General features: G+C 35.0%; 1 protein-coding gene and 1 long non-coding RNA gene across 3 annotated transcripts in view; both read right to left on the bottom strand.

Annotated features, from left to right (window-relative positions):
* The window catches only part of LOC110011722, a 2,972-nt gene extending 2,350 nt beyond the window's left edge, over positions 1 to 622 (bottom strand). The window contains exon 1 of the long non-coding RNA XR_002286767.1: positions 55 to 622. This is a non-coding gene — a long non-coding RNA (uncharacterized LOC110011722). The remainder of the gene's footprint in view (positions 1 to 54) is intronic.
* Positions 3,277 to 10,308, bottom strand: LOC105158921 (somatic embryogenesis receptor kinase 2). 2 transcript variants are annotated; one of them, XM_011075837.2, is made up of 12 exons: positions 9,986 to 10,308; positions 9,753 to 9,864; positions 8,791 to 8,923; positions 8,595 to 8,666; positions 6,813 to 6,956; positions 6,506 to 6,577; positions 6,346 to 6,417; positions 6,142 to 6,254; positions 5,211 to 5,342; positions 4,788 to 5,129; positions 4,256 to 4,650; positions 3,554 to 3,868 (listed from the first exon to the last, which is right to left on the bottom strand). In XM_011075837.2, exons 2-12 carry the CDS (start codon positions 9,847 to 9,849, stop codon positions 3,554 to 3,556), a joined length of 1,887 nt encoding a protein of 628 aa, XP_011074139.1. In that variant the 5' UTR covers positions 9,850 to 9,864; positions 9,986 to 10,308. The 2 variants fall into 2 exon arrangements, with proteins under 2 accessions (XP_020548440.1, XP_011074139.1); XM_020692781.1 differs by having other exon boundaries at positions 3,277 to 3,868; positions 9,753 to 10,308.

Here is an 11,804-nt window from a genome sequence, read left to right as displayed (position 1 = left end):
AAAAATTCACAGAAAATTGCTGATCGCAAAAAACAAAAGATGAATAGATGTTACCGTGAGTCTTCAAGATCAGAGCATCCGTGGCTCTGATACCACTATTGGGTGGGTGCCTCGTATTTTAGAGAACCCTATTCGACTATTGCAGCGGCGCAGAGTACAAAACTCCTTAAATACAATTACTTATTACAAATATCTCAAAGAATAAATATAATGGAAAGACTAGAGATTAAAACAAACTCAATATATATTGAAGATAGGCTCAGATTTGCCAGATCCAGTAGAACTCAATCACTAAGCATCGGTTTTTATGATCACCACGACCCACAGTTGCTCCACCCAAGAAAGAAGACCACCAAGGTTCTGATCACTAAGAACACACTAACTCACGGTCACTAAGACCAAAAGAAGGTTTCGTACAAAACAAAGAAGGTTTCGCACAAAGCTGTTTTGCTAAGGAGGAGCAAGAATCAGTATTCCATTGTTTCAGCCGAAAGGGGTCAAGTCCTTTTATAGAGGAAAGGATGGTGAGACTCCATGTTTACCAGTACTCAAATAACAGAGATTTTAAGCAACAGGGGAACTAGAGAAAGAGATGGAGTTCTGTGTAGAGATAAGAGAGAAGAGAGACGTGAGAAATAGATTTAGGGTTTTGATTTAGTATGAATCTGAACCGGGTCGGGTCAAGGTAGGTGGGTGGGTCGTCTAGTGGGTCGGGTTCTGGGCCTTTTAATAGGATCTTTGGGCCACATTTCACAACACAGTTGCCAGATGGTCTTCTTGTAATAGAGTAAATATTGATGATGGCTAGGAAATTTTGATGTTTCCTTTGTCATTTTGAGATCAGTGTGCATGTTTTCCAAGTAGTTCCCTGGTATTAATTTTGATCATTTTACTAAATTTTCGTAGTTTTCAGTAAATATACGGATGTAATTGTAAGGCAAAAAATCGAGAAAATTTGAAAAACAAAACGAAGAAATTAGACATCTAAACGACAATAAAATTAAAAATTAGCGTTCATTACACTTAGATCCCTCTTGAAAATGCAAAATTACACTTTCCTCCAAAAAAAATTTAAAATTATGCTTAAACCACCTCCAAAATTCATTGTTTACGTTGATCTCTTTTTGTTAGGATTTAGAGGAAATATGCTAACATTAGCAAAAAATATTATAAATTTTCAACCTTACCTCTCATTGAATGTTTCCATTAATAATTTTGTACTTGTACGGAAAAAATATAATAATGTTAACATTACTCCATATATTACATTTATCCCTTTATAAGTACAAAAACATAATAATATTACACAAGGGTCAGAATTAAAAATTTATGTAACTTTTGTTATGGTCATCCAAACCCTAATGAAATGGAATCAGGTGTAAACGGTCAATTTTCCAAAAGGGGTGTAAGTGTAAATTTTAAACTTCTGTGAGGGAAAGTATGATTTCACATTTTTAGATAGATCTAAGTGTAATTAACCTTTGAAAATTACTATTTATTTATAATTTTTAACTTCACCACTCATCATAATTTTATAACTACCTTTTGGTATTTTTTTTTTGCCCCCCTCATACATTTCTATCTTAAATATTTATTTTATCTTATATATATTTCAGGTAAATTTTAACTCTACCAAAAATAAATAATATAATTTACAAAAATTATATACATACATATAATATGCCACACTCACTAATATGTAAATAAAGCATACCATAATTAAATGTACAATAAATTATTACATGTAAAACATATTGTACAGGTTACAATAATCCTCAAACAATTAACTAAAACAAACTAGGCCATTTCAAGAAAGAGGCAAACACTCTATATAATTTAAAGTTTAAATCATTGCACACGTCTCCTTTATCGTTCGAACAAAACCTCTCCTTTGTCGTTCGAACAAGACCACATTGATAAACAACGTAATAACAAATAAAAAAAAGAATTAATTAATTAATTAATGTCATAACCACAACTTGAACTTAAAACCACCTTCTTTGGAATCCCAATACATAGCGATCTCATCGTCAACCTTCAACTTCCTATTCTTTACCAAATCCATGCACGAAATAACGCAGTCGTCGTTGGCCATCATCTGCAAATAAACATCGTTGTTCCAATACTTCCTAGGGTTCTTCTCTTCCGTGACATCCCACAACACCACACCAACCTTTTGCCCTAGGGCAACGTAGTTGGCCATGCCGACACTCCAATACCGTATGACGTGATCAAACGTGTCGTTGCTCGACAAGACGAGCTTGCCAAAAGCGATTTCATAGTGGTGTAGGGTTTTTCTGAGAAGCCAAGGGTTGTCCAGATCAAGAACTGGGGGTGGATAAATGTCTCTCATCTCTATCAGCACACGGCCGAAGTCGGAGGCTGATCCGACAGGCCCTTTTCTTGCCTTTAAGGAATCCTCCTCTTCAGCTTTGGATGGGAAGAAGTTGTAGTAAAACGTTTTCTTGGTGGAGTGGAGAGTCTGCAAGACCATAGTTAGAGTGTTGTACAACGTTGAGTTTTAGGGTTTGATGTGTTTGATATTTATAGGGTTCAATGAAGTGGTCCTACGCTAGGAGAAGTATTCAAAAATTTCCATAATTAATAATCTCCAGGCTAAGTATGGAGTTGATCCAAATCCTTGTAACTAAATTATGCTTCTGTGTACGAGTTTTCTGGAAAGTAGTGACTATGAGTTTAGGAAAGTAATGTGCTTTTTCTTGATAAATAATTGATCATACCATTGCAAAGTAATGGCACATAATATTTTCTGATTTTAAGTTTGTTGCTATAAATACATCTAATTTTATCTTCAATGAATTAAATTCGAGGCTATCAACCAAGTTATACAAAATTCAGGAAAACATATATATACACCATCAAAAATCAAATTTTATTCAAGTTATTTTCCAAAATTCGATCAAAATTAATTTTTCATAGGATAAATTACAACAGAATTCCATAAAGTTTATTGTAATTACAATTGCTTCTTACTATTTGAAAAATTATAAATATCCTATAAATTTTAACGATCATCTAATAAATAATCAATCATAACAGCCCATTATATAAAGGTATTTATTAAACAGTTGTTAATTTTACAAATAAATATATATATATATATATAATTATGACAAATTTCAAAAACCCATTGTAATTTTCCCTTTTCCTACCACACCACATTAGAGATGAGAAACACACATAATTTTCCTGAAGAGTTTAATTAGTTTGAGAAAATGGGAAACATGTCAACCTTGATCATTAATTTGTTCTAAGTTATACAAAGGCTCCTCTTCCTATGTATACATTCAGTTTGAGCACAGCAAAAGGGTTGGCCACTACAAAGTCCTATACACAAATATAAATCAATACCAGTACACAAAGGGCTCCCACCAGAACCTGAATCTGTTAAATTACCTTCTTCTTTTTTTTTTCTTTTTTATCCCTAATAGAAAGAAAAGAGAAGAAACAATGTAAAGCCAAAAAGACAAAAGAAAAAGAAAAAAAAAAGAAAAGAAAAAAGAGGCCCCTAGTGATAATTTTTCCATGAAAGTCATCGGGGGCCTGATAATTCAACGGCATGTAGATTTTCTGTCGAGTCAACGATCCAATCCGAGCTAGGATGTGGAGCAAGTTCAACCTCCTGCCGGAGCACCTCCACCTTCTGCCACTCATCCCATCTCTCGGCCAAGCCATCACCTTCCAGCATTCTCACCACCTCCGACATCTTGGGCCGGTCCATAGGGGAACTCTGGGTGCAGAGGAGAGCAACCTGAATTAGTTGCTCCACTTCTGCCTCCACATAATTATTCTGCAGATCTGGATCCACCAGCATTTCCAGTTTCTTTTCTTTTAGAAGCCCTTTCACCTGGAAAGGAAGAGGCCAAACACATCAAATTTACAAACAAAATGGAAAACCTAGTCGACATCAGAATTAAAAAGTAAAATTGCCAAAAGATAAAACAGTGTATCAAGAGTACAAGCTTTTCTTGAAAATAATGAGCCAACAGGAAATTTCAGAAGAATTTGATAAGATAAAGGGTCGAGGCCTTCCGCTTTTTAGTAAAAAATACAAAGGCAAGTGAGCAAATGATTTCATCTCTTGATTTCCTTTTATGGCTAACCATGGAACCGCAAAATCATCGGAAATGTATTCTATTGTCCCAAATCTAACTTTTTCAATTTAATATAGGAAGACTAAAGTTTATCGAAAACCAAGAGCAAGCTTAAAATAATATAGAGAAAGATGATATACCCAATCAAGCAACATGACGTCATCATCGTTTGCAAGGCGAGCGAGATCGAAAGCCCTCTGTCCTGTTATCAGCTCAAGAAGCATAATTCCATACCCAAAAACATCAGTTTTCTCAGAAGATTTTCCAGTGGATAGGTACTCAGGAGCAATGTGTCCTATAGTGCCACGGACAGCAGTAGTCACATGGGTATCCTTATAATCCATGAGTTTAGCCAAACCAAAATCTCCAACAACAGCCTCAAACTCTTCGTCCAGTAATATATTTGCAGCTTTTACATCTCGATGAATAATCTTCGGGTCACAGTGATCGTGCAAATATGATAATCCTCTCGCAGATCCCAGAGCAATGCGTTTCCTTGTTGGCCAATCAAGTGGTGGTTCATTTGGTGGTCGTTCTACAATCACAAGTACTTGTTTTAGCCATTTATGCTCGGGCCACGCCCGAGGCATACTTCCACGGTTATAACCCGTAAAATTTAGACAATTTAGAATACATAAGCTCAAATCTTGTAGAATGCTTAAAAAGCATTACCTCTTAAACAGGATGCAACACTTCCATTAGCCATATATGGATAAACCAGCAAACGTTCCGTTGGGGTCATACAAAAGCCACGGAGTCGCAGAAGATTACGGTGCACAGCCATACTAATCATCTCGACCTCCGTTTGAAATTGAAGCTCTCCACCAGGTGTTCGCTCCTCTTTAAGTCTTTTGACGGCAACAAGTGAACCATCAGCCAGCCGTCCTTTATATACCTTTCCAAAGCCACCACGTCCCAATATGTTTTTGTTGCTGAAACTATCGGTTGCAACTTGCAGCTCACGGAGAGAAAATCGTTTAAGCTGGCCAAGATGAACTTCAGGGTCCTCCTCAGCTGCAAAGTTATGTGACAATTCATTAAGAAACTCTAGAGATTAATATATAATTAACCAGATTCTTAAATCAAACTACTAACCTGGAACGTCAAAGAAATACTCCTGCGGTTTTCTCCGACGCCACCATGCAAATGCAATGGCAGGTGCAGCAAATAGCAAAGCAGCACCAGCGGCAACCCCTCCAGCAATGGCTCCAGTTGCACTATTTCCTCCTGCAGTTACATTTCTAAAGTTTAAAAGAAATGGTATAAGAATTATATCCCTTAAACAGCCCATCTACGCAAAAACCAAGTTCTTATTTGGAAAACAGTGGAGCCAGTTCAGAAACCACAGCACGGTAAGAATAATTCATGATCAATTACTCTAAGGAATGACATTCAGAGCTAAGAGAAAGCCTGTCCAAGATTTAGCCATGGACTGGAGATCTTCTAGATTTCCTGAAGAATTAAATGCCAACAAAACATACAAAAACAGGGAGAAAGCTTCATAAAAGATTTTCTTAATTTGAGTGGGAACGGATAATGCGTGTGAATGACATGTAGTTGTTCCTGTTTATCACTATTAATTTTGAAAAAAAGGAAAACTGTTTACCAACATAAGTGATCAGAATTTGGCTGATTAACTATAAATAGAAAACTACGTAATCAATTTCAATTGTTTGCCACGGCCACTAGATTCACAATCTGAAAAGCCATAGCTTGCGCTAACTTGTAATGGCTGGATAATAGGAAGATTTTTCTCAATAATGAACATCTATCTCTTGTCCTACACACTGATTATTTAGACAGCTATGCAAAGCACTTGAATATTGATCAAGTTGAAGTAATCCGCGGCAAATATTTAAGGAAGAACTTTTTAATCTATGTTGTATAATCACGAACAAGACAAGAAATGCCAAAACCAGTTTGATTTGGCAGGAAACTCTGTTAACATGCAATCTAAATAACTGTGCTGACATTCTGAGTGACACTTCAACCTAGCTAGATTAAGCAACACCAAGCAAGGAAAAACCTGGGGCAGAAATTGGTGGTGGTGGAACAAACGGAGGGGGTGGAGAGAATGGCGGAGATCCAGGGCATGGCCGTCCAGTGACTGGTCCACACAGATCTAAGTTGTTTGCAAAACTGCAAACAGAAACATCACCTATTTGTCAGGTCCTAATTGAAACCACTGAGGTTGCAGTTCAAATCAATCTCGGTGGATATGCCAAAGTACCTTATAGGCGTAAATAAAGAAAAGGAACCGTTGTCTGGAACTGCACCTGAGAGACGGTTGTTCGATAGATCCCTGCATAAGAATGTAACATGAAATATCTGCTTTAACACTTCTTGAAGATTGTGTGAGAACAATGAAATATTCCAACTTGGACACTCACAGAACTTGAAGGGATGAGATATTAGTCAATGACATAGGGATGGGGCCTGTCAAGCTGTTGTTATTTAACCGCCTATCCTTACAAAGGACAAAAGAACAGTTAAGAATAAACTACTGATATATGGAGATACTAACAAAATCAATGTCTAAAGAATAGCGAAAGGAAATTAACACGAGAACACATAAGGTGTAAACCAAGAACCGCCCTGGGGTCTGGTAAGGAAAATGCAGAGTAATGCAAATGACTATAATAAGAAGAACATGCAAATTAAGATCAATATTTGCTAATCCAGGATAACTTCACGCACAGGAATCTCAATTTCGACAACTTGCCCAACGTGTCTGGAATGGGACCAGTGAAACTGTTCAAGTACAGATCCAAGCTCACCAAATTAGTAAGATTTCCAAGATCACTGGGTATTGGCCCACTTATGTTATTACTGTATAATTCCCTGTCACCACAAATAATCAACAGAAACAGTGTTAGTTTAAATAAGACCAAATGTAATGGCATAAAAACACACAAGCATTAGAACAATGCGAACTTTTGAAACTTTTAGGCGTTCACTCATGTGCCTGTATACACATGTGCTGACATGACAGTGTTGAAGACATGAGCACGCATTAATCCATATTGCACAAGTATGATCATGTTAATTTGTATGTGGTTAGCAGTTTACTCTACTGTTGATAGTCAGAAGAAGCCTTATACGGTTATACCAACAGGCTACAAGATAATGAAACACGAATCTATTATTGACCACAAAAGACGTATTAAAAAAGAAAAAGAATCATTTTCTATATAATCTGAATCAAAATAAAATCTTTATTTACTAATTCCGATGACGTTTAAAGATGACAAGAGAAATTTGAATTTCGGAGGTACTTCCCATTTAAAAGCAAATATTCCTAGAAATATTCAAAGCTTACCTTAATCAACTACACTTTAAAATATGATAGCACATTAACTAATGCCTAGTTCAAGATTGAGAACTTCACTTACTCTGTTGATCAATTTCAGAAAATATGGTATAACATAATTTCTACCATATGCAAATAAAAAAGCTTTTACTCCAGCAGAAATGAATTTTTGACAACTGCATTCTTAATTACTTTAAGACAGTTTACGTTTGCGGGATATCTAAAGTGCGAAATTGGAGATTAGATTATATACCAGTATGTAATCATTTTAGAAGTAACCAATTTGATGAGTTAGACTCAAAGATTGACATCAAATATCGCTAGTTGACACGAGTTCCTTCAACTTTTCATCAGTACATATAACAAGACATGCAAAACCCATGCAAGGAAGTAGAAATTTAAAAAAAAAAAAAAAATCCTTTCCATCAGAACATCATGCAGATCAAGTCCTTACGAATAAGCAACAACTCCCGAGAGAACTTTTATTTTGTTGAAGATTTTTCAGGCAAGATAGGCCACTTGATTCAAGTTATATTACATATCAAAAGATTTTCTACGAACTTCCTCTTAGTAACTCACATGCAGTAACCGACAAAATTTCACGGGGAGGAAAATCTTTCACTCCTATCGAAAAAGGGTTTTATTGTATTTCCTTTCTCCTCTCTTGGAAATCCAAGAACCTATCAGCAACACAGTCTATCCAATTCTAAACACACGTCACCACAATATATTGTCGACGGATGCTCCCCCCCTGCCCCATCTCTCTCTCCTCTCACTACAGAACAATATAAATTTGAAGAATCGCTGTTTTCTTTGTTGAGATGAATTCCCAACTATACTCCAGTCAACTAAGCCTCTTCCAGAAACTACACAGAACTACTACATTTTCCTTGATACACATTTCCCAGAAATCCACTAGCTATAAACTCAGGAATATCTGCAGCCATGCAGACAAGATTACAAATAATTCTAAAATATTAAAGAAACCCTATGATATCAAAATTTCCGGGAGATTCGAATTTTAATAGGTTTATTATATTGTAAGCGTTTGCTGCTTTCATAAGAAACCAATCACAGACAAAACTGATCTTCTGAGCCCAAAGTGGAGACAAAGCATGTGTAGAGGAAATGCGGTAAAAAGAGTAGCAAATAACGCAAACATGCCGTACAGGTACTGCAAATTCTTCAACAGGCCAAGCTGTGGAACCAATTGACCTGATAAAGCAGCATTTCCAAGATCACTGGACAGAAGTTCATGAAAATGGATTAGATTAGCAGTTCAATTGGCAAAGTAAATTGCCACCAACATACGGAACAGGAACTAAATACAATAATGAGAAGAGAAACAGTTAACCATATACTTACACTCTTATTACACTGTTATCGTTGTTGCAGGTGACATGGAACCATGTGCATGGGTTGACAAGGGTAGGGTCCCAGCTTTGCAACACATTGTTAGGATCCTCTAAGTTTGTCCTAAGGCTATGTAAAGCATCACCTATCCAAACAAAAGGACTGCAAATTTGAGAAGCCACAACTAATATTGCTGCCATGAAAGCAAAATTCTATGCAGATATTTTGACAGAGGCCCCTTCCTCTCAATTGCATCAAAACAAATCAAGCTATGACAATAAAGAACAGAATTTAAGTAAGTTAGAATACATAGAAAGAATCTTTACTGGAATTCGATAAAATATCTACCAAATTTGATCGAAGTATTTCAGTTTCCAATAACAGTTCCTTGATACCAAATGCTATGAAATAATTGTCCTAATAAATTGCAAGAATAGCTTCATTCTTATAATATTTCCAGAATTTGACAATAATCAACAACTAAAATGGCAATAAGATTAACAATTTGGGCATAAGGGGCCTATTTTTAGAGCTGGAATATTATCAAATAGAGTGCACAAAACACTCAACTGAAGGGAAGCATATCCACAAAATCATGCCAAAGAAGCATTGGAAGCAGAACAATAATCCCACAATGGCATTAATCATCACCATTTTAAAGTTCAAAGATTCCAATAGAATACCGACCACTCAACCTTCCCAAGTACATGCCAAAAATAAACATAATCAATTATACAAACCCCAGAACAAACTTTTCCACATTTCTTTGAGTAGAAGCTGCAGTTTCCAACTAAAATTCCCAAAAATTATATCAACCAGAAGAAAAAGGTGAAAAATCTAAAGACTGCACCCTAAGAACAAAATACAAAATCCCACAAAAATAAAAAAGTTTAAAAAAAAAAGAAGAAAAAAAAAAGAAAAAACGGAAACTTGATAACAATATTATGCAGATAACAAAATCGAAGAATACAAACCTTCCATATTAGCATAAATACACCTCAGAGGAGGCACCACCAAGATCAACCAAACCACCAGTAACTCCATACTCCCTCTTTTCATCCACTTCTCCATTCCCACATACAAAATCTACAGTATATATACAAAATAGGTGACAAATTTCACCAGCTCATGGGATAATGTCTCAGATCCAAAGAAAGAAAGACACAGCATTTAAAGAGAAAAACCACAAAACCCCAAATGATAGTACCCTATATCCAGCCCAACTCCAACATTGCTGCACCGATCAAGCAACTGATCCCATCACATAACTTAGGCCAAAACCCAAGAGACCGAGATGGGATTTTTGCTAATTTCTTGAATGTAAATAAAAATCTGTACTTGGGCACTTTTTTTTGGAGTATATCTTCTTCGGCACTTTTAATGGCTCTCTGCAAACTTTTTTAACCTCTGCTCTGTACTTTGCTTTTTCTCCCCTCTCTCTCTCTCTCTCTAGAAATATTCACCTCCCCCCCTCTCTCTCTCTCTGTCCCCTCTTCCTGCAGTGAGAAGCGTGGAGGTGAGAGAGTGTAAGTGTGTGGGATAATTATCGTTTTTTCTTTTTGGGCGTGTGTGTGCGCTGTGAGCAGTGTTTTCGAGAGCTGCCCGAACGGTGGAGGGGCTACCCGGCCTGCCCGTACCTCAACCTCAAAACGGCTTCGCGCTCACAACTGTGACTGTCAGCCTACACTTTTTTGAGTTTTTTTCTTTTCTTTTTTTTATTTTAGCCAATCACATCATTATTCCTTTTGGAAATTTGCTCCAATTAAATACAATAAGATTAAGCACGTATAAATTACATTCACAGTCCCAAAATTAAATCTAATTACATAAGTATTCATTATTTTTTATAAAATTACAAATACATCCTATAAATAGGTGTCTATGTAATTTTTCTCATAACTTGTTTGTTTAGATTTTTACCCTTAAAGAAAGTTTCAATATAAATTATAATTACAACTTTATGAGATGTAACAATTTTTTTAAAAATATTTAAAGATATTTATATAATTAGAACTAATTAACTTTTGAATAAGCTGATGCAAATTACCAAATTACAAATGAATCCATCTGGGAAAAATGTCTGAAATTTGTATATCCTAATACAAGGAGAAAAATAATATAAATAGCAAATACATAATGATAATATTATAATTATCATCTGAATATAAGAATTCACAACCGACCACTTTTATTCTGCCTCAATATGATCTTAAAAAAATTTAAGATTAAGGTTGAGGTCTCATGAATAATTTAAGGTTATGAGTTTTACTCATATCGAATATGTGATATTTGTCTCACTTTATTTGGGTTATTATATTTATTTATCATTATAAGTCAATGTTGATGTATTGATTGAATTGACTATAACTCAACATATCAAAATAAATTATTATAATTTATTTACCGTGATTAATAAAAAATTATTACTATACATATATTACGAGTCGTTCACACTGATAATGTTATGCATAGTAAGAATTGTGGCTTGGTACATTATAATTAGGGATAATTCATAATTTTATCATTTAGGAAATTGGATAGTATTTATGAGAATGTATAATGGAAAAGCTGAAAAATTTAAGACAAAGTCAATGAATTTTGATATGCTTTGAAATCTAAAGCATTTACAACCTTTTGTAGTCAAGAGGAGTTAGATGGGATCACATGTCTGGTGGATGCACAGTTGGTTTGGCGATATATATGTCCAACATTATAATTATTATTACCATAAATTACAACAGTTTCTTAAAATTTGATACAATTATAAATATTTTTATTATTTAAAAAAAATTACCAATACTATGTGGGGAAAACCGCATTTCATTTCATATATTAAGCTCATTTTTAGTTTGGTCCTATTTGTTAGATTTTTCTCACGTTTAGTCTTATACGTTTCAAAAATATTCTCAATGTTAGTTTCAAACCACTTTTTGATCTTGTTTTTAGTAGAAAAGTCAGTAAATTAATATTTTCAAGAAATGCAAAGTGATATTATTGAAATAGTAATTAAAATAAAAGCATACTTA

This window comes from Sesamum indicum, linkage group LG3, assembly GCF_000512975.1.
Source record: "Sesamum indicum cultivar Zhongzhi No. 13 linkage group LG3, S_indicum_v1.0, whole genome shotgun sequence".
NCBI lineage: Eukaryota > Viridiplantae > Streptophyta > Magnoliopsida > Lamiales > Pedaliaceae > Sesamum > Sesamum indicum.
Note: the sequence above shows the minus strand (reverse complement) of the source record. Positions and strands in the feature narration are given on the sequence as shown.

Excerpts from the sequence above, each read along its gene's own strand:
- LOC105158921 (XM_020692781.1), bottom strand. The coding sequence starts at position 9,849 with ATGGAGAAGTGGATGAAAAGAGGGAGTATGGAGTTACTGGTGGTTTGG. Across the intron at positions 6,957-8,594 it reads TTGAAGAATTTGCAGTACCT|GGAATTATACAGTAATAACA; the intron begins GTACGGCATGTT and ends TTGTGGTGACAG. Across the intron at positions 5,130-5,210 it reads GTATTTCTTTGACGTTCCAG|CTGAGGAGGACCCTGAAGTT; the intron begins GTTAGTAGTTTG and ends ATAACTTTGCAG.